This window comes from Mus pahari, chromosome 15 (genome assembly GCF_900095145.1).
Source record: "Mus pahari chromosome 15, PAHARI_EIJ_v1.1, whole genome shotgun sequence".
NCBI classification, from domain to species: domain Eukaryota; kingdom Metazoa; phylum Chordata; class Mammalia; order Rodentia; family Muridae; genus Mus; species Mus pahari.
The window spans coordinates 17742958-17770301 of record NC_034604.1 but is presented as its reverse complement, the minus strand read 5'-3'; the positions used below and the strand labels follow the sequence as shown (position 1 = coordinate 17770301).

The 27344-nt window shown below is 40.3% G+C and overlaps 1 protein-coding gene across 2 annotated transcripts in view; it reads left to right on the top strand.

Annotated features, from left to right (window-relative positions):
- Positions 1–27344, top strand: part of Ccdc178 (coiled-coil domain containing 178) — a 358443-nt gene that overhangs the window by 118131 nt on the left and 212968 nt on the right. For both annotated transcript variants that reach the window (XM_021214517.1, XM_021214519.1), the window contains 5 exons: positions 12615–12798; positions 21442–21504; positions 23068–23229; positions 25266–25379; positions 27031–27176. In XM_021214517.1, coding sequence (XP_021070176.1) covers positions 12615–12798; positions 21442–21504; positions 23068–23229; positions 25266–25379; positions 27031–27176 — 669 coding nt within the window. The remainder of the gene's footprint in view (positions 1–12614; positions 12799–21441; positions 21505–23067; positions 23230–25265; positions 25380–27030; positions 27177–27344) is intronic.

Sequence of the window (27344 nt, the reverse complement as noted above, 5' to 3'; positions counted from 1 at the left end):
GGAAGTAGAAGCGATAAAGAAATCAGAAAGGGAGACCACTCTTAAAATAGAAAACCCAGAAAAGAAGTCAATAGCCATTGATGCAAGCGTAACCAATCAAATACAAGAGATAGAAGAGAGAATCTCATGCAGATGAGATACCATAGAAAACATTGACACAACAATCAACGAAAATGCAAAATGCAAAAAGATCTAACCCAAAACATTCAGGAAATCCAGGAAACAATGAGAGACCAAACCTAAGGATAATAGGTATACATGAGAAGAAAGATTTCCACCTTAAGGGGCCAGTAAATATCTTCAACTAAATTAAAGCAGAAAACTTCCCTAACCTAAAGAAAGAGATGCCCATGAACATACAGGAAGCCTACAGAATTCCAAATACTTTGGACCAGAAAAGAAATTCCTCCTGTCATATAATAATCAAAACACCAAATGCACAAAACAAAGAAAGCATATTAAAAGCAGTAAGGGAAAAAGTCAAGTCACATATAAAGGCAGACCTATCAGAATTATACCTGACTTCTCCCCAGAGACTTTGAAAGCCAGAAGATCCTGGGCAGATGTCATACAGACCCTAAGAGAACACAAATGACAGCCCAGGCTACAATACCCGACAAAACTCTCAATTACTATAGATGTAGAAACAAAGGTATTCCATGCCAAAACCAAATTTACACAATATCTTTCCACAAATCCAGCTTTTCAGAGGATAATAAAGGGAAAACTTCAAAACAATGAGGAAAACTTAGCTCGAGAAAAAGCAGGAAAGAAATCTTTCAACAACCTAAAGAACATATAGCCACACAAACATAATTCTACATCTAACAACAGAAATAATAGGAAGCAACAATCACTTTTCCTTAAAATCTCTTAAGAGCAATGGAGTCAATTCCCCATTAAAATGACATAGACTAACAGAATTGTAACGCGCTACCATCTCACCAGCAAGAATGACGCGACACATCATTAGGATCCTTCTGCAGTAAAGCTTTAATGCATCTCGAGAGGCAATGTATAAGCTACTCGAAAGCGGAGACCCCGAGGTGAAAAACCCTCTCCCTTATATAGAAAATGTTCTCCGCCTATGACGTGTAGCTCCCTGGTTGGCTGCTCACTATCAGCCCAGATGACGCCACGGGACAGGCAGGGCGCAAGGGATGGAAATTTACCCGGCACATGCGCAGACCACTTGTTTACTAGTTAGAACACCGGATGCCAGCGCCGTCTTGCCATGGAGATTGTGAGGATGGCTCCCCACACAGAATGGTTACATATACAGGACCCAACTTTTTCCTGCATATAGGAAACCCACCTCAGGGACAAAGATAGACACTACCTTAGAGTAAAATGCTGGAAAACAATTTTCCAAGCCAGTGGTCCTAAGAAACAAGCTGGAGTAGCCATTCTAATATCGAATAAAATCAACTTTCAACCTAAAGTTATCAAAAAAGATAAGGAGGGATGGTTCTTAATCATCAAAGGTAAAATTTACCAAGATGAACTCTCGAATCTAAACATCTATTCCCCAAATGAAAGGGCATACACATTCATTAAAGAAACTTTCCTAAAACTCAAAGCACACATTACACCTCACACAATAATAGTGGGAGACTTCAACACCCCAACTCTCATCAATGGACAGATCCTGAAAAGAGAAATTAAACAGAGACACAGTGAAACTAACAGATGTTATGAAACAAATGGATACAACAGATACCTATAGAGCGTTTCATCCTAAAACAAAAGGATATACCTTCTTCTCAACACCTCGTGGAACCTTCTCCAAAATTGAACATATAATCCATCAACAAACGGGCCTCAGAAAATACAAAAATATTAAAATAATCCCATGCACCCTATCAGATCACCACAGACTAAGGTTGATCGTCAATAAAAACATACATAATAGAAAACCCCACATACACATGGAAGCTGAACAACACTCTAATCAACTCAACTTGGTCAAGGAAGAAATAAAGAAAGAAATTAAAGACTTTTTAGAGTTTAAAGAAAATGAAGCCACAACATACCAAAAACTTATGGGACACAATAAAAACAGTCCTAAGAGGAAAACTCATAGCTCTGAGTGTCTCCAAAAAGAAACTGGAGCAAGCATATACTAGCAACTTGACAGAACACCTAAAAGCTCTAGAACAAAAGGAAGAAAATTCACCCAAGAGGAGCAGGCAGCAGGAAATAATAAAACTCAAGGATGAAAGCAACCAAGTGGAAACAAAAAGAACTATTCAAAGAATCAACCAAACCAGGAGCTGGTTGTTTTGAGAAAATCAACAAGATAGATAAACCCCTAGCCAGACTAACTAGAGGGTACAGGGACAGTATCCTAATTAACAAAATCAGAAATGTAAAGGGAGATATAACAACAGTATCTGAAGAAATCAAAAAAAAAAAAAAAATCATCAGATACTACTGTGGGAAGCAGGTGTGGCTGAGGCAGTCAGACAGCGCCCTGGCTCATTGCCAAGCCCTGTGATCCCTTCTTACCAAGAACCTAAGCCTGCATGCTTGTATGATCCTGTTCTGCCACCTGATTAGTCACTGGCCAATCACCGCGTGCCCTGCCTGCATGCACAGCTCATGTTCCAAGCATGCTGAACACTGATTGGATCCAGGACATGGGGGAGGGATAGGATTAGAGGACAGATGGACTAAAAACTGAATGAGCCCAAGATAAAGCCTGAAGCTGCTTGTTACCTTCCTTGGTGTTCGTGTTGTTTTTCCCCTGTCTCTGTCAGTCGGAGTTCAGGATTGCAGAATCTGGTGACCCGTACAGGGAGGAAATGGATTGAAATGGATTGAAAAGCAGAACAGAGCCATGAGGGCACAAAGGAAAAAGGAAGAGATGAACAGAATGAGAGCATTAGTTGATAATGCTTACAGTTGTGACCCAAGGATAAAAAAGTTTAAGGAAGAAGAAAAGGCCAAGAAAGAAGCAGAAAAGAAAGCAAAAGCAGAAGCCAGGCGGAAGGAACAGGAAGCCAAAGAAAAGCAAAAAGACAAAGACAAACTGAATTAGAAGCTGTTCGGTTGGCTAAGGAGAAAGAAGAGGAAGAAGTTAGACAGCAAGCATTGTTGGCCAAGAAGGAAAAAGATATCCAGAAGAAAGCCATTAAAAAGGAAAGGCAGAAACTTCAGAACTCTGCAAGAGCTGGAATCACTTCTCGGACAATGAGGCAGATCATGTTAAATACTGGCTTCATCTATGATGTGAAAAAGGTGCTACGGGGAGTTCCGTGGTAAGTAAGAGTAATCTAGCGTTAGGAAAAGGCTCCCCGTAGAGGGAAGAAGCTAGGCTCCCGGTAGAGGGATAAAATTAGGTTCCTGGTGTAGGGATGGAGTTAGGCTACCAGGATTAAGATTAAGGGCTAAAAGTCTAGCCTCCAAAAGGGATGGGAAAACCTCAGACCCAAAGGCAAAAGAAGCCATGGGATCCCCCTTCAAAAGTGAAAGTATTCTCAAAGCGGAGTTAAATTAAAAAATGAGACTCTAGACTAGGTCGAGACTTGCAGGCAGCAGATTCGACTAGCAGTTCAACAAATCCAAGAGTAGTTCTCAGAGTAGCACTTCACAGTTGCCTTAAATTAGCTTGTCGAAAGTTAACCAATGAAGAAACTCACAACGGATAACAAGGTCATTGAAAAACAAAAGGAAAAGATACGAGTTCTAGAAACCCAGATTGAACATTTGATGAGTGAGCAAGAACATGGGAAGAAACAGAGAGAGGAAGAAGTAGAGCAGCTCACTGGCGTGATTGAGAAACTGCAGCAGGAGTTGGTCAGCATTGAACAGCAGAGAGAGGATGCCAGGACCCTCCTAGCAGACGAGGAGAGCTTTAAACATCAGCAGAACATGGTGACTGCTGAAAAGCTGGTTTTAGAACAAGTAGAATCCACCAACAAGGTAATGAATAAAGAATGTGTCAGCAATGAAGAACTTCCAAGTGTACCTAAGGAAAGTGTCCACATGACTGGGCAGTGAAAATCTGCAGCCAGAAGAAAATCAGAACACTAGAAATAAAGTCACTGGAGAGCTCTGTTAGTACCAAGGACTTTGAGCTTACCCAGAATCATGAACAAACAGAAACCATACAAGAGCAAGCCCAGTCTGCAATAGAGAGTGTGCAGTTACACCAGGAAAAGAAGACGGTCTCATCAGCACCTGGAAGGGCAGATACACAGAATGCAAATGGTCTGACAGAAGCCAGGATGGAGTCAGAGATCATGTGGCTGGAAGAGGTGGACAGCCATGTAAAAACATGTGAGAATTATGGGGGGAAATGCTTCAGAGCAGTTTGAGACATCGGTTAAAGTGAATTGTAGTACTAAGGATAATTTGAATTGTATGTGTGGTACCTCCCTTTTTCTTTTTACTTAGTAATAGGACTTGTTCTTTTGATCATATGCCTTTAGTCTCAATGCTGGAATGCTACAAGATTCCCCTGGCAATGGTGACCAGAATACCCACAGCCATACCCTGGCCTCTGGAGGTGCAGGCCATCGTTACAGCAGTGATTAAAGATGATCCAGGGGACCTTGGGATTTTTTCTGTGTGCTGTATGTGTTGGTATGCTGTGGTGGATGGTAGGCATGTGCAGGCAGGCACAGGCTGACCAATGACTGCTGATTCAAGCTATGGCGGCTATAGAGTCAGGTAATTCGCCCATGTTTAGCTCAGTATGATGGCTCGTTAATCCATGATGGGTAAGACTCTCACATGTGCATACCAACCTAAGACAGGTTGGTGAAAGTGAGTTCACCATGCCTATGACGGGTAAGGATGTAACATGAATGAGGGTAACCTAAGACAGATGAGATCCTGGAGCCATTTTAATTAAACAAAAAGGGGGATATGTGGGAAGCAAGTGCAGCCAAGGCAGCCAAGACAGCACCCTGGCTCATTGCTAAGCTCTGTGATCATTTCTTACCAAGAACCTGAGCCTGTACACTTGTACGATCCTGTGCTGTCTGCCTAGTCACTGGCCTATCACCATGTGCCCTGCCTGCATGCATGGCTCATGTTCCAAGCATGCTGAATGCTGATTGGATCCAGGAGAGGGGGGAGGGATAAGATCAGAGGACAGATGGAAAAAAAACTGAATGAACCCAAGATAAAGACTGAAGCTGCTTGAAACCTTCCTTGGCGTTCCTGTCATTTTTCCCCCCCTGTCTCTGCTGGTCAGAGTTCAGGGTTGTGGTATACTACTACAAAAGACTATACTCAAAACTGGAAAACCTGGATGAAATGGGCAATTTTCTAGACAGATACCAGATACCAAGGTAATATCAGGATCAGATTAATGTTCTAAACTGTCCCATATCCCCTAAAGAAATAGAAACAGTCATTAATAATCTCCCAACCAAAAAAAGCCCAGGACCAGATGAGTTTAGTGCAGAGTTCTAAGAGACCTTCAAAGAACACCTAATTCCAATACTCCTCAAATTTCTCCACAAAATAGAAACAGAAGGTACTCTACCCAATTCATTCTTTGAAACCACAATTACTCTGATACCTAAACCATACAAAGACCCAATAAAGAAAGAAAACTTCCGACCAATTTCCCTTATGAATATCAATGCAAAAATACTCAATAAAATTCTCAAAAACCAAATACAAAATACATCAAAACAATCATCCATCATGATCAAGTAGACTTCATCTCAGGGATGCAAGGATGGTTCAATATCTGGAAATCCATTAAAATAATCCATGATATAAACAAACTCAAGGACAAAAACCACATGATCATCTCATTAGATGCTGAGAAAGCATTTGACAAAATCCAACACCCCTTCATGATAAAAGTCTTGGAAAGATCGGGAATTCAAGGCCCATACTTAAACATAATAAAAGCAATTTACAACAAACCAGTAGCCAACATCAAACTAAATGGTGAGAAACTGGAAGCAGTCCTACTAAAATCAGGGATTAGACAAGACTGCCCACTCTTTCCCTACCTTTTCAATACAGTACTTGAAGTCCTAGTCAGATCAATTTGACAACAAAAGGAGATCAAAGGAATACAAATTGGAAAGGAAGAAGTCAAAATATCACTATTTGCAGATGATATAATATATAAGTGACCCCAAAAATTCCACCAGAGAACTCCTAAACCTGATAACTTCAGTGCAGTATCTGGATATAAAATTAACGCAAACAAATCAGTGGCCTTTCTCTAAACAAAGGATAAATAGGCTGAGAAAGGAAACTTTTAGGGAAACTTGTGTATCTTAATATAATGCCTCTAAAGTTCAAAAAACAAAGATTTTAGAGAAACAACACCCTTCACAAAAATCACAAATAATATAAAATACCTTGGTGTGACACTAACTAAAGAAGTGAATAATCTGTATGATAAGAACTTCAAGTCTCTAATGAAAGAAATTAATAAAGATCTCAGAAGATGGAAAGATCACCCATGCTTATGGATTAGCAGGATTAATTTAGTAAAAATGGCTATCTTGCTGAAAGCAATCTACAGATTCAACTCAATCCCCATCAGAATTCCAACTTAATTCTTCACAGGTTAGAAAGGGCAATTTGCAAATTCTTCTGAAAAAAAACAAAAAATCTAGGATAGCAAAAACCATTCTCAACAATAAAAGAACCTCTGGTGGAATCACCATACCTGACCTCAAACTGTACTACAGAGCAATTGTGATAAAAACTTCATGGTACTTGTACAGCGACAGACAGGTAGATCAATGGAATAGAATTGAAGACCCAGAAATGAACTCACACACCTATGGTCACTTGATCTTCAACAAAGGAGCTAAAACCATTCAGTGGAAAAAAGACAGCATTTTCAACAAATGATCCTGAGTCAACTGGCAGTTATCATGTGAAAGAATGTGAATTGATTCATTCTTATCTCCTTGTATAAATCTGAAGTCTAAGTGGATCAAGGACCTCCACATAAAACCAGAACCACTCAAACTAATAGAGGAGGTAGTGGGGAAGAATCTTGAATATATGGTCACAGGGGAAATATTCCTCAAGAGAAAACCAATAGCCTGTACTCTAAGATCAAGTATTAACAAATGGGACCTCATAAAATTGCAAAGCTTCTGTAAGGCAAAGGTCACTTTTAATAAGACTAAAAGGCAACCAACAGATTGGGAAATGATCTTTACCAATCCTAAATCTGATAGAGGGCTAATATACAATAAATACAAAGAACTCAGGAAGTTAGACTACAGAAAACCAAGTAACCCTATTAATAAATGGGGTACAGAGCTAAACAAAGTATCCTGAGGAATAATCCATGACTGAGAAGCACCTAAAAAAAAAAAAATGTTCAATATCCTTAGTTATCAGGAAAATGCAAATCAAAACAACCCTGAGATTCCACCTCACACCAGTCAGAATGGCTAAGATCAAAAACTCAGGTGACAGCAAATGCTGGCGAGGATGTGGAGAAAGAGGAACACTCCTCCATTGCTGGTGGGATTGCAAGCCGGTAAAACCCCTCTGGAAATCAGTTTGGTGGTTCTTCAGGAAATTGGACATAGTACTTACAGAGGATCCAGTGATACCACTCCTGGGCATATACCCAGAAGATGTTCCAACTGGTAATAAGGACACATGCTCCACTATGTTCATAGCAGCCTTATTTATAATAGCCAGAACCTGGAAAGAACCCAAATGTCCCTCAAGAGAGGAATGGATACAGAAAATGTGGACCATTTACACAGTGGAGTACTATGAAGCTATTAAAAACAATGAATTTATGAACTTCCTCAGCAAATGGATGGATCTGGACGATATCGTCCTGAGTGAGGTAACCCAATCACAAAAAAAACCACATATTATATGCACTCACTGATAAGAGGATATTAGCCGAGAAACTCAGAATACCTAAGATACAATTCACAAAACACATGAATCTCAAGAAGAAGGAAGACCAAAGTGTGGATACTTCGATCCGGGGAACAACATGCCCATGGAAGGAGTTACAGAGATACAGTGTGAAGCAGAGACTGAAAGAATGACCATCCAGAGACTGCCCCACTTGGGGATCTGTCCCTAAAACCAGACACTATTGTGGATGCCAAAAAGAGATTGCTGTTGGGAGCCTGATATAGCTGTCTCCTGAGAGGCTCTGCCAGTGCCTGATATATACAGAAGTGGATGCTCACAGTCATCCATTGGACAGAGCACAGGGTCCCCAATGAAGGAGCTAGAGAAAGTACCCAAGGGAGCTGTAGGGGTTTTCAAACCCATAGGAGGAACAACAAAATGAACTAACCAGTGTCTACAGAGCTCCCTGGGACGAAACCACCAACCAAAGAAAATACATGTAGCAGCTGATGTCCTAGTTGGTCATCAATGGAAGGAGAGGCCCTTGGTCCTGTGAAGGTTCTATGCCCCAGTATAGGGGAATGCCAGGGCCAGGAAGCTAAAGTGGGTGGGTTGATGAGCTGGGGAAGAGGAGAGAGGATAGGGGGTTTTGGAGGAGAAACTGGAAAAGGGGATAACATTTGAAATGTAAATAAAGCATAAATAAAGTATATAAGATTTTTTTTAAAAAAAGAAAGCAGTGATTTCATTATTTCATCTTTTTTCTGAGAAGTGACTTTAGAAAATGCTATTTTTACTTAATGCAGTGTATATCTGCAAAGAGAATTTTATAGCTTTATAATTATGACTCCATGTGTTCTGTAAAGGAATAAACTTCTGATTGAAGCCTCACATGATTTCCATAAAAGAAAGTGTTTAAAAATACACTCATGAAATTATAAAATACATCAGAAAATATCTACCATGAATATAAGCTTGTCAGCTAAGCTTAAAACTTATCACCTATAATAAGTTGAAATAATATAATGATTATATAATTTCAACATATACTCGAATAATCCCGTTATTTTAGAACTTAGATTATGAAAACATTGGATACATCTCAAGCGAGTTTAAAATAGTTACAGGAAAAAAAAATAAAGTACAAGAATATTACTAGCAAACCCCCAAACAAACTTGATAAATAATCCCCTAAAATATTTGAAAAAGAAGGTAGACTCAAGGCTACTCAAGATTCTGCTACAAAGCAATAGATTTACCAACCATGGTGCCTCAGGACCCAAGGCAGAATTTAGTGTGCAGCCCCAAGGGGCAAAGGTGAAAGAAGAAGAACAAGGGAGTTAGAGAGAGAGAGAGAGAGAGAGAGAGAGAGAGAGAGAGAGAGAGAGAGAGAGAGAGAGAACATTCATAGATAGCGGGAAACAGGTGGTCCAAAGATGAAGTCTTCAAATTTATACATCGCAAAAGATCTCATACAAAGTGTACCCAGAAGTAGAGCTGTTTAATTTATACTGTAGCCTACTTATATTGGAAGGCAGATGATGTCTATGACCAGCTTCCTGATAAGTTTATTCTACAGTAACAGTTTCTGTAAACAGCTTTCCATTCTACAGTTCACTCACAAATGGTCATTCCTATTGAAGACCTGCCTGTGACTGTCTCTGTCCTTAGTCTCAACCGACTAGTTAATGTTCAGAACATACTTTAGGTTTCTCAGACAGAGTCTCACTATATGTCAAAGACTCTGCACAACCTATGATCCTAACCCAGCTTCCAGAGGGCTGGCATTAAAAGTATGTGCTAAGAAGTAGTTTTAAAATACATGTTTCATATTTCATTGTCTTTTTGAATATTATTCTATGTCTATGTTTATAGAGACATGTTGGGTGTAGGTGGGTTTGCCAGTGAACATATATGTGTAGGTGTATCTGGAAGTCAATAACCAACCTCAAGTGTCATACCTCAGACATCAACCATTTCCATTGGAGACAGAATCTCTCACTGGCCGTGAGTTACCAATCCAGCTAAGTTGGTTGGCCAGTGAACCCCATGACCCCATCTGTCTGTGCCTCCCCAGTGTTTTGTGGGTTCTAGAGATGAGACCCACATCCTCACATTTGCTCATCAAACAGTCTACCAGCAGGGCCATCTCCTCAGCCCGTGCATCCATTTCCATTTTCTCTCATCTTTTTCATATTGCCATATTCTTATCTCCATCTCTTTTTCTCTGCTTGTCCCCACCTGATTCAACCTAGCATTCTTGGAATATCCATCCAATTGGCAGTGCTCTTCTGAGCCACAGCGATCCTAAGACTACATCAGGGACATTAATGTGCAACTGACTCAGAAGGCAGCCAGGTTGAGTTTTGCCTTCAGTATCTGTGCATCAGTGCCTTCACTCCTGTAGGCCATAGCTGGTCAGTGAGATTGTCTTTTCCCAGAAAGCACAGTTCCTGGGTATTTCACTGCACAATGAAGCCCTCCCTGTTCACTCTCCTATGGATAATTCAGGCAGTTTTCTGATGGTTGTCTCCACTCCTGCTTTGATTTTTTTTTTTTTTTTTTTTTGGTGCCATTGTTTTTTTTGCCTGTCTTGTGTGACACACTATACTCAGTACACACTGATTGGATGAATCTTCTTGTTCACACACATTTATCCTTGTGAGAACAAGAGGCTAGAAAGATGAATCAGGATTGCTCAACCCACTTGTCCTTATAGCTTGCTGTCCCTCCCACAAGTTGGTCACACTCATTTACTTTCTCTTGTCCTGGTGGTTGCTTCTTTCAACAAAGCTTCTTGTACAGTGTTTTAAAACCAGGTTTCATCAGCAACACCTAAGGACAAAATCATGTCTGTCCCACATCTCCTGGCTTCTCTCCTTAAAGCAGAGTCCAACAGTCTGTGACTTAAGCTCTCCATATGATAGGGAAAGAATTTTCTAATCAATTTGTCTTTGTGTCCGCACATCCTTGAACATCATCACCTGAGGTGTTTGAAAATGCCCATGCTGGAACTTTACGTCCAATCAACTATAGCAGAATTTTCTAAAGCACAGAGTCATGTTACGTGTTGTCATGAGACTGTCATACCCAGCTGGGCCTGAGAGCCACTGCTTTCAACAATGTATTTATGTAGTTCTCAGCTAGCAAGATGTTGTATCCTACCCAGGAGACACTTAGCAATACCTGGAGATACGTGATTGTCAAACTGAAATGCTGCTTGTTTTAGTTAGGATTTCTATTGCTGTGTCCAAACACCATGACCAATAAGCAAGTTAGGGAGAAAGGGTTTTTTTTAGCTTATACCTCCATAATGTTGTTTATTGCCAAAGGAAGTCAGGATAGAAACTTAAGCATGACAGGAACCTAAAGGCAGGAGCTGATGCAGAGGCCGTGGAAGGATGCTGCTGCTTACTGGCACTCTTGCCATGGCTTGCTCAGCCTGCTCTCTTATAGAACTCAGGGCTACCAGCCCAGGACTGATACCACCCACCATGGCCTACCTCCCCCTTGATCTCTAATTGAGAAAATGCCTAACCGTTGGATCTCATGGAAGCATTCCCTTAACTGACAGGCTCCTTTCTCTCTCAAGAGTCTAGTTTGTGTGAAAACCAGCCAGTACACTGCTGCAGGGGAAGATACTGATGAATATCATTCATCACACAGGACACTCTCTGTCCACAATGAGCATCTCATAGGGCACAAACTGACTGAGCCCAGAGTTTGGTTTAGGTTTCACTCTTTCATTTAAAGCATTCTCTGGCAAAATCACCATTGTGTGAATCAAAAAAAAAGTGATGGGCAGAAGACACCCAAACACCACTCTGATGAAACAAAGATGTGATGGAGAGAGCCATATGCAGTCTGTGCAGCTGCCTGGTGCCTTGGTGATGTCCTTTGGATTTTTGGATTTGCCAACTGTGGCATGTTCAGTGGCCATCCTCAGGTGGGTACACTGAGGCTTGTGGCCTTGCAGCTGCTGAGACCCATGAGTAGGTCTTCAGTCCAGATTCGGTCAAGAGCTGGGTTGATGTCTGCGTCTCCTGTTACCACAGAAGCCCACACAGATGCCATGGTGTAGGCTCCTACCTGCATCTGTGTTAATCTCCTTGGGCACAGGACAGCTGGCCTTGCCCCTCCCTCTATTGCCAACTTCTCTTTCACTCGTGGAGGAGAAAACCCTCATCCTCCCCTGAGAGGTTGGCCACTAGGATCGTGAGCATGCTCCAGTGAGTATGTACATAGACAACACAAAGTGAACTTGCTTTTTCCCACTCCTCTCTTTTTAGGGGGGAGGGGTGGTCACAGGGGACAGGTGTGGCCATGGGAAGATTAGAAGGTGAGTGTGATTTATGTACATGATATGAGACTCCCAATTAATCAATAAAAATATTTTATTTTTAAAAAGTTGATAGAGGGGGGTCCAAGAGGGCATTTCACGTTAACATTATGGTTTCTAGGTGGCAGTAGACCTGAAAATGCCTGAATAGGTGTTGACAATAGCTTGCTTTAAAAAGCTAAGCCTTTCCCATAGACTATTATGGTTTCCAAGACTGAGAATAGCCTATGGATTAGGACAAACCAACAGGAATGTAAACAAATCCCTTAGACACAGGTTATATATTCATATTTCATGTAACTGCTTGGTCATTTTGTGATTTTGGCAACATAAAATGTTACCGCTCTTAGTAGCAAATATATTTGTCAAGTAAATGTTTTCTTAGAATAATGGCATTATTCTAAGTATATATTCTCTAAGAATAGCTGCACTAATTTTTGCTTCTTTTTTATAGTATAAAGAAAAGAGCAGAGATGGAAGAAGAAGTCAACTCATTTTTGGAAATGAAGATAAAGAATAACAACTACCTAAAACAGCTCTACAAACAGGCTTACCAAATTGGGGCTATCTACCACATCTCTAGACACAAAACGGAAGAGTTGGAGGATAAACTAGCAGATCTGAGAAGAAAATTCAAGGTCAGGAATCTTTGGTCACCTCTTAACTGCTCATCAGGAGTGATTGACCTGAGTTTTCTTGAGTTCATCTTTCTTGGTAGTCAGATTACGTTAAAGGTTAAGAATCTCCCAAGAGCCCAGTAAAATGCCTGCTGCACAAGCCCAGGGACCCAAGTTCAAATCCCAAGAACACATGTTAAAACTGGACACAGTACAACCCTGAGTCCTTGGAGGTTCAAAGACAGGTGCGTCCCTGGAGTCCATTGTCCAGCCAATCTACCCAAGTCGATGAACTGGCTTCAGGTCCCAGGAGAGACCTTATCTCAACAAAACAAAATAAAGATGAAGCGACTGGGGAAAGCCTCTCAGCCAGAAGCTACCGTTTGTCTCCACAGGAAGGTGCACCACATGGATATGAACACCCGCCTACACTGGCAGCACACACCACAGAAGAAAACTACCATTTCAACCTTATGGCTTAGATGTGTGTGTAGAAATAGGAAGAGAGCCGGGCGTGGTGGCGCACGCCTTTAATCCCAGCACTCGGGAGGCGGAGGCAGGCGGATTTCTGAGTTCGAGGCCAGCCTGGTCTACAGAGTGAGTTCCAGGACAGCCAGGGCTATACAGAGAAACCCTGTCTNTTCTGAGTTCGAGGCCAGCCTGGTCTACAGAGTGAGTTCCAGGACAGCCAGGGCTATACAGAGAAACCCTGTCTTGAAAAACCAAAAAAAAAAAAAAAAAAAGAAAAGAAAAAAGAAAAAAAGAAAAAGAAAAAGAAAAGAAAAGAAATAGGAAGAGTGCTTGATATCTAGCCTAGAGCCTCAGAGCCTCCTTGTGCGTACTAGGCAAGGGCCCAATCAAGTGAGGCATATACTAAGCTCTGTTATTAGTTTTCTTCTTAAATTGCATCTAATAGACAAGAAGAAAAATCATCTTACCAAAGGATGAGGGTTCAGTGCCATTAACTGATCAGCATGTTATTTATCTTGTGCTGAGAACAGTTGTAACCTTCCAGAAAGAGGAATGTGCAACTTGAGTTTTCTCATGCACACATAACTTATATGTTAGCTGGGAAGGAGTCTAAGATACTCCCTTAGAGCTTCTATAACACACTAGTAGGGTGTGCCTCATCAGGCCTGCAAATTAGTACAAGGAACCTTCTAGATGACAGTGCTACAGAATCAAACACTCGTGTGACATTTCTCAAATCACGCAGATTTGAACAATAACCCATTAGTGAACACCTCCAGGACCCCATGTCAGTCCTGGGTTTCTGACCTGGAGAACACATGAACAAGATGCTGACCACCACACGATTGAATGTGTGCACTGCATCCTGAGTGTGGTGCTGGTGAATGGACCAGAGGCCTAGTTCATGCTGGAAAACACTCTTATCACTGAGTTCCATTCCCCACCATGTTTTGCTTGTAAGTGTATTTTAAGATTTTTGTTTTGTTTTGTTTTTTGATGTTTTATTGTGATGTGCTGAAGTTAACGCAGAATCTCTGCTATCCAGACGATGATTACAACCAATGTCACTTTTGGGTTATTTCTGAGAAATGGTCTAGCTCACTATGGAGGTAGAATTTCTTATAAGTTAATGCATCAGTAAAATGGCATGCATGTTTTAGGCAGTAAATCATGAATAATCAAAGGTACCAAACAACTTCCGGAAATTCCCAGCTGTATAAGATGATCTGAGCCAAGCTTTCCAAACTTCAGTATCAATAACTGACCTGTTCAGGAAAGAAGTGCATTCCAAGACTTTAGAGTAGGATTCACAAGCTACTAGAACATGAGACAGGAAGTAGGTAATGCATCTTCAGTCATGATGGTGAATGAACCGGTGTAAATATCCAAACTTGTACCCGAGTGGTGTATTTGCCTGCCTGTGAGCCACTCAGTAGCTATATCACGTAATAAATCAAGTGTTGTAACATTGCAGTGCCAGTTTTTCACATATGTGACATTTGGACAGTAAGCTACTCTTTTCTATAAAAAATATTGTGGAAAGAAAAGATAGCTCTTATTATTTACCCAAATGAACAGTTTTTCAACTGTTTCAGCAAACAGTTATTGTTTATAATGTTTTGTTTACATTCCAAATATTTATTCCATTTGTAAGCAAACAGACCCAAGAGTTAAATATCTCCACCATTAAACATTTTTTCAACCTGAACAGTAAACGTGACCCCCACACTATGGAATGTCCTTTATGTTTTTCCTTGTTTCTTTTTAGAATACATTATCTATTAGGCTCCAACTTAGATATACAGTATTACATATTATCTACACAGAGGTTAAATACCAGTATTACTAGATTCCGCTGAGACCTGAGAACCTCAGACAAATAAACTTTAAGGATATTCTCAATACTGTATTTAGGGAGAGCCTGTTTGGGCCATCACCAGACTTTAAACTGAAGTCATGTCCACCTTGAAGCATCTTGACCCAGTACAGTCTGAGGCAGCTCTGTCTTGGTTTGGTTTGGTTTGGTTTGGTTTGGTTTGGTTTGGTTTGGTTGTTTACATAAATCTAGAATTGATTTCAAACCTTACATGGGGTACTCCGACATTCTTCTTAGCTCTTAGCTATCACTATTCGGGAAATGGAGGCTGACTTTCTGATTCTAAACTGAGTTTTGTTTATGCTGAGTATTTTGCTCCCCTTTCTGTTTAGATACAGGTTCTGAGACAAACACTGAACCAATCAGCTTATGCTTTTCCGCGGTCTTTATTCTGGAACAGCAGTTTCTAGCAGTATCACAGCTCTCTGCTGCCACCTTCTGGTTTCTGGCTGCTAAAACCAGGCAGCAAATGTCTCCCTGGTGAACTCTTGCCAGCAGCCCACAGGCTGCCATTTCTTTTGAAAACAAGTCTCTCCTTACATGTTCTTTGAAATGATCTTTGGATCTCCTTATTTCTTTTTTTTTCCAAAATCAGAATCAAACAGTTGTGACAGAGGCCCATGGCCTGCTCAGCTTAAAATATTTACTCTCTCACCCTTTATCAGAAGGTTCTCTGACCCCTCCTCTGAAGAACTTAGTAATTGCCAAATTGTCACTGCCTGAAGTCAAGGGTGAAGTACCTGGAGAGAACAGAATGGGCTGCTGTTCCACAACAGAGCCCTCACTGCACCGCACTAGTGTCTCTGTGAACACTTTGGCTAACTCTGGCCAAACCCAAGGACAGTAAAATGCAGATTAAGGACAAAGAATCTCAAAGGCCCCTGGCTCCCTGAAAGGAGGAGGCTAACAATGCCAATCACGCACAGGAGGAAGGGAGTAGAGCCCCTTGCCAAGATTTTGTATGTCCCTCCACTGCCCTCTGCTGAGAAAAACGTTACTTTTCTCCAGCTGTCAAAGAACACAGGGCCCAGCAACATGTCCCAAATCCGAGTTAAAAGCAGTGGATGCTGGGTACAGATAAGAGATTTGCAAATGTTTTGGTTCATTTGGTAGATGTGTAACTAATGAGGACCGCGAAGCGCCCTTATGAGCCTTCCCCAACTGTGGTCTTCAACCTTAAAAAAGAGGTGGATGGGAGGGGAGGGCTGAGGTGGATGGTTAAAAGTGTTTGCTGCTCCTGCAGAGGTTCGGCGCTCCTTTTCCAGCTCCCCCTATGGGGGCTCAGGAGTGCCTGTCACCCCAGCTCCACAGCACCCAACACCCTCTTCTGCCCTCTCTCTCGGCAGGCACTGAGCACACAGACAAACGTTCACACAAATAACAACAACGATGATCTTTCACTCTATGACCATTTCAAAGGTGGCAGACCAGGTTCTTGACAGGATTTCTCTTGATGTAGATTTACTCTTTCACTCAATTCAGGTGAGATGCCCTGGAGGGGAATGGGACATGGCTGTCATAACAGTGTGTCAACTAAGCATATCAAAATTACATAACAAACATTATTTTTCTGAGCAATACTGGGATAGATCAGATCATTGGCCTGCAGTTCTGCCAATGCTGATCCAGCCCCACCCCCTTACACATAGTAGGTTATCAACTGCATATTTTGAGATAATAGGCCACATACCCCCCACCCCCCAGCGGATATTTGCTCAAAGGTCTTAGCATCTTCTAGCTGGTCAGAGTTAAATACTCTGTCGGAATGGTTGTGGCAGAGCAGTTTCTGGGCTCTCATTTGCTTTCCTGGCAATTTGAAGACCTCAGGGACCGAGTGTGGGCTGGCTTACAAGCACCTTTCTTCTGGGAGAAAGCAAGCTTGCTTTGGCTCCACCCTACCTCTTTATTCACAAAGTCAATACAAGACAACCTCCAAGGCTAGCCTGTCTTCTTCCTGTACCCCTGCTTCCCCCACTATCTAAGGAAAAAGTAACTTGCCCAGCCTGATCCTTCAACCCAATTTCAAGTTGCTGATTAAAAATGAAAGTCTATATGGTTATGACATTTGAATGGACTCCTAGTATCTCACGATATAATAAATTCTAAAACTATGATTTTTTTTTTTTTTTTTAGTTTCAAAGAAAACAGAACAGATGGGTACCCCAACATAGACCAAAAAGTAGTTTGTTTGATATTTACACACGCATTTGTTTTAATAAATTTCCCTTTTGGAAAGTAGTGTTGCAGGCACAGTGATAGCAGCTAGGGAAAGACCCCAGGAACTCAGTGCTAAAAGCTCTAGTGAGCGCTCAAGTGAGCGTCCAGCAGTTCCTTGTGCTCATACTTACTTGAAAACGAGAATTGTATTGCCTCACCAACTTCCGTTTTCTCAGCTTTGAAAAGATACAATAGGAGCTACTATATTTTAGGTTTGGAATGTTCCCACATGGTCCCTGTGGCAAAAGCTTGGTCTCCAGTATGGTGTTTATGGGCTGGTAGGAATACCAAGAGGTAGGATTTAGCAGATCTTTGTGCCATTTGAGGGTGTGTGTCTAAGGAGACTGTGGGATGCTGCTGTCTTTGCCCTTTCCTAATTGGCTTTCTGCCCATGAAGTGTGTGCTTTGGTAAAATCCAAGCTCCTGCCATAGAGTTCCTGCTTGTCCTGGTCCTTAAAGCAAGGGCTGGGGTACAGTGGAAACTAGAGCCTCTGAGTCTATGAACAGAACTTCTTCTTCATATTTGACCATCAAAAGTGTATGCTAAGATAGGTGGACTAGCCATTGATATCTCACTAAGGGGCTATGAAGAGAAATGTGCGCACACACACACACACACACACACACACACACACACACTAGCCCTCCATCTACAATGTGCCACATTAACGGTAATGGGCCTCCAGCCTCTCCTTAATTTACACCAGTGGCTCTCAACCTCGCGACTCCTTTAGGGGTTGAATGATCCTTTCACAGGGGTTGTATATCAGACACTCTGTGTATCGGATGTTTAACTTATGATTCATAACAGTAGCAGAATTGCAGTTACGAAGTAGCAATGAAAATAGCTTTGATTGAGGGATCACCACAGCATGAGGAACTGTATTAGAGGGTCAGAGCGTTAGGAAAGCCCAGAACCACTGCTCTCTACACAGTTCCAATATGCACAAGTTTCCATGGACTTCCAGCCATATAATTAAGTAAAGACTCCTGTATCCATAAAACACATGTAAAAACCAGCACATTCTCCGAAGTGGTATCCAATAAATGTTAAAACAGCAAAGTGTTTCACAACTACTTCAGTCACTGTCGAGCCCCAGCTCCTGTCTTTGAGCCGTTCTGGCAATGGTGCAATGGAGTTGCAGGAGGCAGCTCACATGCTTGCTGGGCCTTGTGTTAATTCCACCTCCTAGAGTCTGTGCTCAGTTCCTCCTGGGTTTGTCCTCGGCAGCTACATGATCCAGGTTGCAGAATTACAGGAGCAACTTGGACGACCCTATGACTTTGCAGGGTGTATTCCATTTCATAGCCCACTGTGGAGTTACTCAGACTGACATGTCTTCACTCCAAGTCTCACTTCTAATCCATGCTCCTGAGCCATGCTGTACCAAGACAGATTGCTTCTGGTAAAGCTGGCCCCTCAAGGAGACGGGCACAAGAAAATTGGTGGCTCTACATGAATCTGCTTATCACTTTGTAGGGTTTTAAGAATCTAGAAATCGACTGGAGAGATGGCTTAGCAGTTAAAAGCACTGACTACTCTTCCGAAGATCCTGAGTTCAGATCCCAGCAACCACATGGTGGCAGACAACCATCTGTACAGCTGCAGTGTACTCATATATACATAAAATAAATAAATCTTTAAAAATAAATCTAGAAACCATTAGGAGGTTAAACCATTAGGATCAGGTCCCTTAGAGTCATCAGGTTGTGTGATTTAGCACTCCACATCAGCCAGCCACAGGCAAAGCTTTTAGACATGGAAGCTGCCAGCTTTGTGGTTTTAGACTATTTAAGTATTTGTCCCAGTTTTCCAATATGAAAAAGAAAAAAAAAGTTTTTTCACATATTTGGTTATGAAGTTAGGATAAGATGGTCACACACAGTAGGCAAGTTCCTATTTTAGCCTCCTCTAGCCATAGCTCAAGTGAGGCTTGCCTGTTGAGGGCACCATTTCTGTCTAGTGCCTTGGGTGGAACTGCAGAGTCCTCTCCTTGCTTAAAGCCATCTTCCTTCCTTGTACAGCTTAGACCTGGGAACTGATACTCAGAAGGTCCTTGGAACCTTAGTCCAACCTGGGACAAATGTAAAGGCCCATGTTTGCTTGTTGTTTCTACATGGTGTTGACTAAGAAGGTTGGAGAACTATAGCACATGTTTGTATGTCTCTGTCTGTCTGTCTGTCTGGGGTAAACAACTTCTCAGTGTCCCATACACGGATGTGCAGCCTGCAGTCAACATTCAGGGAGACATCCTGGGAATATAAGCTGCCAAGAGGAGTCACTCTATTCTTTTGTAATACCCCATAGCCTGACCTCTACTCATTGGAGGCTCATCTTGTCTTATCTGTCCTTTGTGTCCTCTAGGGTACTTTGGAGGCCAGTGGTAGCAGCCCCTCCAGGAAGTATCGAACATCCAGGTTATTGTGAAAGGACCTAGGGTCCAGTTGTTTTTCTGTAAGGAGTATAAAGGCTAGAGCATTCTTACAGCTTGGGTAAAGTGTGACTTTAGCTGTGCAACCAGAACTAGATGCTTTCCCTCATGGAGACCAGTCTGGATAAATAGAGGTTGGAAGAAGCAAGACAGAAAGACTGGGAAATCCCTCTTAGACTCTGGAAAGAAACTTGTAGGATTGGATTCCTCTGCTGGTAATAGAGTTTCATATAGATATGGATTTCAAATGATTTCACATGATCTAGAATCACCTGGGCAAAGAGTCTCCGAGAGAGACTGGTTGTCTACATCAGGTTGGCCTCTGAGCCTGTGAAGGAGTGACTTGATTAAGTTAAATGAGGTAGGAAGACCTACCCACTGTTGATGGCAACATTCCTGAACTGTGAGCAAGCAAGAAAGTGAGCTATGCTCTATTGTGATACATTAATTCATTGTTCTTTGCTCTTGCCTGTTGAGGTAGTGTGACTAGCTACTCAAGTTCTTACCACCTTGATTCCCCACCAATGGTGGACTCTGACTTTGATCTATGAACCAAATAAATCCATTCGTTCTTTAGGACACCTTTATCAGGTTACCTTATCACAGCAATGGGAATGGAAATCGAGGCAGTTTTGTGTGTGTGTGTGTGTGTGTGTGTGTGTGTGTGTTTCTTTATTTCAATCAAAACCACCATGCTTCAAATAACTTTGTAATTTGTCATGAATACAAGTTAACAAGCAACAAACACTGGAAACTGCTATGATGCATTAATGACATGGAACCTGAATTCAAAGGATGTGGGCATAGGCACTAGTCCTACCAACTATAACAGGAATACTCGGCTGCTTCGATAAACAATCTGAATTCCCATTGCTCTCTGGGTAAATGAAAGACTGGAAGATGAACCAGTGTGCTTGCTTCTCCTTATTGCCTCTCTAGACAAGAAATAACTATGGGGTCAGCAATGAAGTGGGGAAATCATAAACCGTTAAGTGATCCCTCTTTGCAAGCTTGAGTGTCTCTTTTCAATCTGGAGAGCAGCCTGAAGGTAGACCAACTCAACTCTCAGATATTGGACTCCAGTGTCCAATAACTTCCAACAAGGCAGATGGACCTACAGGATAACTTCTGATGCTAGTCTGTGTCATTTCAAAGCCAGACTGAATAATTAAGGTCATTATCCAGGGGACAAAGAAAAGATGCTCTCTATCCCCTTTGAATATTAACTCCCAAAGAACATATTTTTCTTGAAAAATGAAGAAATTTCTCTAGTCAATTGGAGTTTATAATAACACTGTGTGTACATCACACATGATTATATCCATTTTGCTTTCAACACTCAGTTTTTATTCTGGAAAGTAATACTAAAAAGAATCCATTTTTTTCTGGAAGAAAAGGAGCCAAAGATAATCTAACTTTGACTTTTTTTTTTCAGGGGACTGTAAAATATAACCTAAATGAAACTAAATCTTGCTGTTTCCTATGTATCATTTAAATGCTTTGTCTCTATAAATATCTTTAAAAATAGTTATAATCTGCAAATACGACTAATTTGCTCTTTATTCTTATACAAATAAACTCTATCTTGTATTAGTAACTGCAGTTAAAACTTTTATTTTTAAATATTCTGAGAATAAAGTCTTCATTTGACAATTTTTTGACATACAGGGTAGAGAAGAATTCCTGAAGAAGCTCACAAGATGTGACATAGCTGCAGGGGTTGAGATTCAGGTAATACCAACTTGGCTTCTGTTTTCTTCCTTTAATTTGCATTTTACTTAGCATTTTAAATTTGCCTGTAATGAGGCATCTTTTGTCACCACTTGGTTTGCAAGCCAGCACTTTTCTCTCCTTAGCTGATGACAGTTGGCCTCTGTGTACAAGTAGAGTGTCTGATCATGCATAAAGAAACTGACCTCCCATGCACATATCTCATTTTGTGGCTTAATGGGAATTTCTGCCAGTCTAGTGAAAGGGCAGTAGACTCTTATTCCAAACTGTCTAACTCCTTAGTTTGCTTTCTGATGATGTTACATTTTCTTTACTTTTAGTGTCTCACACTGGAATCTCTTTATTTAACCCTGAAAAAAAAATGTGCTATGATATTTCTATAGAGTCTTTGGAATGGAAGTATGGTAACTAGTCAACCCAACTTGCATTTTTCAATCTTGTTTATCCTTTGGATCCAAGATTTGATACTTTAATCTGTTCCAGAATGCTTCCTCTTCAGAAATACATATATGTGAAGCTGGGGTTGTTAAGATAGGAAAAGGAAACTCACAAGACAAAGGAGACTAAGTCATGTGATGTTGTAGAAAACATTTCATTTCAATCTGGGATTTCTACCCTGCCTTTGGTTACTCAGATCCCAGATAAAGGACATACAACTTTTATATTTGTAATAAGCCTTAATCAGTACTAGTACAGGGCAGATAGCTACCCTCTAAGTGTTAAAGTCTAATTCCTCATCAATATCCCCAAGGTATACATTGCCATGCTCCACCGAGGCAGCTCTTAACTCCAACTGATGAGTCCTCGTGGCCATGTTTTCAAGATTACTATCCCATGGCATTTTTCTCCTCTCTCCATCTTCTCTCTCTCTCTCCTTGTACTACCCCATAGCATCTTCTCCTCTCTCCATCTTCTCTTCTCTTATCTTATCTTCTCCTGCCTTAGACCCCCAACTCCTCCAGGAACCAAATCTCTGCCTGCCTCTCTTCTGCCTAGCTATAGGCTATAGACATCTTTATTCTCCAATCAGAGATAACTTAGGGGGGCAATGTTAGATAGAGTCACTTGGATCAACTTGCAGATTCTCTCATCCCTGGTACAACCAGACCTTGGGGATTAGTATTAGCATTATAATACATAACAACTACAACAAAAAACCCAAACCTCAACAATGTGATGTGAGATTATCTGAATCCTTAATCTAACTCTATAAAGAAGGACTTCTTCTGTAGTTTTTTTTAATAGATATTTCCTCAATATTTTAATAACCAGCTAAGTCATTTCTGCCTAATATTTTCTTATAACTTGCCAGCTCCTTGGTCACTTTGGATTTTCAAGTATGTGTTGTCAGCAGGCACTGGCATTTACTGGTCCCTAACAGGTACTTGAGAATGTTTGGTCTTTCTTGTCCATTTATTTTTTTTTCCTTTTCATGTTTTCATACCATAATCTCACCTCTTGCTTTTCTATTGGAGATTGTAGCATTTGATTTTCAAATGATAGCATGGAATAAACTTGTGTGTCATTAACAATGAATGAATGGTCTGCAATCTTGGTTGGCAGAGAAGGCTGTATTCCATTGAAGAATCTCAGTTTATTGAGATGCAGGAGTTTCTACGAAGACAAGCACTCTATAATATGGCTTTGTTAGAAGTAGAGGAGCCATTGAAACGGTTAGAAGCCGAAGCTGTGAGAATCAGGTACCTTCACAGACAGCACTCTAAGGTAAACATTTATAGCAACCCACTAGTCATCTACTTTGGGGGATACTTTGGTTACTAAGTAATGTATGTGAAGATAAATAGATATAGATTAAAATTATGGTTTTGTATAGGAAAATCACAAACCATCCAAGTTACTTTTTCATAATCACACCAATATGAATTCATTTAAGAACTGTCTGGCAAGGCCCACTGTCCACAAGTCTGTAATCTATCCTACACTATACTTAGACCAAACTGAGTATAGCATTTTGAAACTGAGTGAGCAGTGACTGGCCTAATGAGATTGCCCAGCACAAAGCACTTGATTCAAACTCCACTGCTTCTTAAAGAGATGCTACAAGATTATGTTGACTTGAATATAAAACATGAGGTATCATGACATTTTACAAGTAAGTTTTTAATGCATAGAATAGTTAAGACAGCTAGAGTGAAAAATAAAGCAAATATGGATAAAATATTTTCAAAACTACAAGTTTCTGTCAGTAACTGATATTACTGGCCCTTCCCAAAGGGAAAAAATCATAAAAAATATGTGTACATGCTATCATTTATCTTTCAGAGAGCTGGAAGGTGTGGTAAGGGCAATGAATTCTTGTCTTTCTCTGCAGGGATGACACATAGACTTGGGGCAATTTGGCAACATTGTTTTCCCTTTGCAAATGATGGTGTAACTTTGGACCTTTGACTATTAACAATTTTAAAAATGTTTTTGTTTTTAAAATGTGAGTTGCAAGGTATTACTGTTTAAGGGTCCAAAAAAATCACTGATGGAAGACCACAAACTCAGATAGTATGCAAAGATGAAGAACATTTATTCTGCAGAAACAACCAGCATTCAGGGGTCAACTATTCTTTGAAATGGCAACCCTAGACAAAGGCACACAGGCCTTCTTAAAGGGAATTAGGGGAATTTTCTAGAAGGATTGGGTAATCTAAAATTTCATTGGTGGGTGCTAGGGGGTCACAGGGGTTGGCTTCTGATTGGTTTGTGCCAGGTGGTCAGTGGTCTGCATTCCTATGTCATGAACATTTATTCACAGGATGAGATAGGACTGCCCAGCACAGAGGCCCATCCCGAGATAAGATATTTTCTCATTCTTGTAGTTATTCCCAGGTTGTTCTTTAGGAAGAGGTTTTATGAACTTGTTCCTGGATTTTATGGTCTGTTCCTAAAATGGAGACAAATGGGTTTATGTTGTCCTTTCACTGTTAAAAGTATTTTTGTTGACTTTCAAAGTCTCTCTAAGAAATATTCAAGAGTTTCCTTGTACTATAAACTACAGAAAACACGAGCCTAACCATATTGAGCAAATCAAGGCTTCTGAAAAAGATCCTGAAATTTATGACAAACATATAACCAGTACTAAACCAAGAGGGTTAAGTGGTTTTTAAACCAAGAGGGTTAAGTGGTTTTAATAATGACTTTCTCTTACATTGATGGTGGGAGTCTATTAATTACCTCAAATGTCTCAATGTCATTGTCTAATTTGTATTGTATAAAAATGAATTCCAACAACATTTAATAATTTTTATTTTCCATTCATATTCTAATAGTCATGGTTTTATATATTCTCGTTGCTCACCTATCATTTCTTATTTTATCTTTTAATAGGTAATTAATGAAAAGAACTAGCCATTTAGCACCAAGTCTGGGAATGAATAAGCTTTTGTGCATTTTCTTTTGACAATGGTTTCTGACAATTTATGTTTAGAGCTTCAGTTATATCTTAAATATTTAATATAGTTAATAGAAATAGGTTGATATTTGTATATTAAATATCTAATATATAAAATATTATTTCTGTGTATGCTTGTCCTTTTTGCTTATTTAACTGAAACAGATAGACTTCCCATGTCTTAGAGAATTCAAACAGAATTTGAGATTTGAAGTGTCTTAATCTAGAACTCATAGGCTGTGATCCTTTCCTTTCATATGTTAAAATAGACATTAGGATTATTAAGATAGTTACTGCATAAAGTTTATCTAAAGCAGTGAATCACAAATGTTACACAGTGTAAAATCAGAGTGTCTTCTAGATGCTGCATGACATACGGAAGAGGAAAGAAAGGGTTAAAAAAAATGTAGATGCAACAAAAAAAAAATTACAAAAAAAGAGCAAGAAAAGCCGCAAGGAACTCACAAGAACCGAGGTGAAAATTTCAGTTTTCAATTTATTATTTCTTACATCAATGAAAACTTATTATATATAATTGTGGGGAGATGCCTTGTGTCTTGAACTGTTTTTTCTAAATGGGCTCTGCATACACATACACATGTGACACACACGCACACGCACACGCACACACACCCTGCATTTATGTAGCCTCTTTTTCTCACTGCTCTAGTCTATAAGGCACACTCTAGCAGGAAAGCATTCCAAAGCAACCCAAAATTCCGCACTGGGTTTATGCAAGAATCTGCCACTCCCTTTAATCCCACAATGACCTCTCCTTGCAGCTTCAAGGAAGCAGTGAAGCACAAGAAAGATGAAAGAGCTGGGGAAGAGGTCCAATGGGAAGGAGCAAAAGGATGCTGGTGTCCTCCCATAATTCTTCCTTCAGAGCAGACTCTGCTGTTGGGGATTGTTAGAGGACTCAGAGGTCCTTAGGTAGCTGAGCAGGGGACATCCTGAGGACCCCATCCTTGAGACTGGGATGAATGACTTTTAAAACCATTCATGGAGGCCAAACTCACTCCTTTCCCCAGATGAGCAGGTAACAAACATATCATCTTTGGGGAAAAAAAAAAAAAGCCTTTGGCAAACACCAAATCTGCTTGGCCTTTATTCCCGAACCTGTCAGTCCATGTGCTGGAAGGAATAAATGTTCTCTGTGTGTAAGCTACCCATTCTGTTCCATTGAATTATGGTTCTGTGAGTGACTCAGTCTAGTAATCTGATCTTTATCAATATATGAAATCATCATTTATCAGAAATTTGCTTTTCAATTAGAAAGTATACTCAGATGCAGCAATTTTAATCAATAATAAATTATAATAATGATGTATGATTTGGCAATATAGGTTATTATTTTTTAAAGATTATAATTTAATTAAAATACACAATTTAAAAATTTTAAGACATTTACTAGAAAGATGTTTATTTTAGAAAGCATCTTCATTAGGATGTCTAAAGCTCTTTCTTTCTCAACTTTCTCATTTTGGTCACTCATACAAATACTTTAATTTAGTCAGCTTCAGGCAGTAACATGATATCATTCCCCTCTATTTTACTAGGGTAGATACGTTATCCATGTTTTTGTTGGTGGTGATTGCATTAAGTCTAGGTTTCTTGAGTATACAACACCTTACTGAAGATCAGCTCATCTAAGAAACATCTCAACACAGATTTAATTTCCCAGAATCACCAGGGGAAAACTTTGCTGATGAAATACTGTTTTGTGTTCTTTGACGTATAAGAGCATATGTGATTACTTAGCCACCTAACCACTTCCAGTGTGTGTGTGTGTGTGTGTGTGTGTGTGTGTGTGTGTGTGTCTGTCTGTCTGTCTGTCTGTCTGTCTGTGCGTGTGTGTGTACACACCAGAATACACGTGTATGTTTTAGGACATGTAGACTGAGGGCAGGTTGCTGTTGAAGCGGATGGGAAGGTAAAAAGAAAAAGATCTGTTTCTATCCTCTCAGGAAGTGCCTTCTTATAGTGAGAAGCACGAGCGTCCATCATTGCTCAGCTTGCTAAGGAATCACTCTTCTTGTATTGTCTGTAGAACCCATGTAACCATGTTTCTGAATTCCAAAGATGTGAAAACCTAAGTGTTAAAACTTCTTTGAAACTTTTTGCAGGGAAGAAGGTCAATAATTCATGAAGAAATAGAGGTAGCTAAAGGCCAAACAGTTGTTCTCAATGAGAAATGCATGGAGCTGAGTAAGGAAATAAGGATAATGAACCTGGAAAGGACAAATTATGAAGAAAAACTTGTGAAGTTGCAGTAAGCTTTGTCAAAATAATAATCATAATTAACATGAGATTCATAAAATCAGATTTCCATATTTAAAATTTATTCTTATGATGGTTCTTATTTTTCCTCAGAATTTTATCAAATATATGTGATGACATATGATATTTAATAATTTTTGTCTATTTGAGTATAATTAGA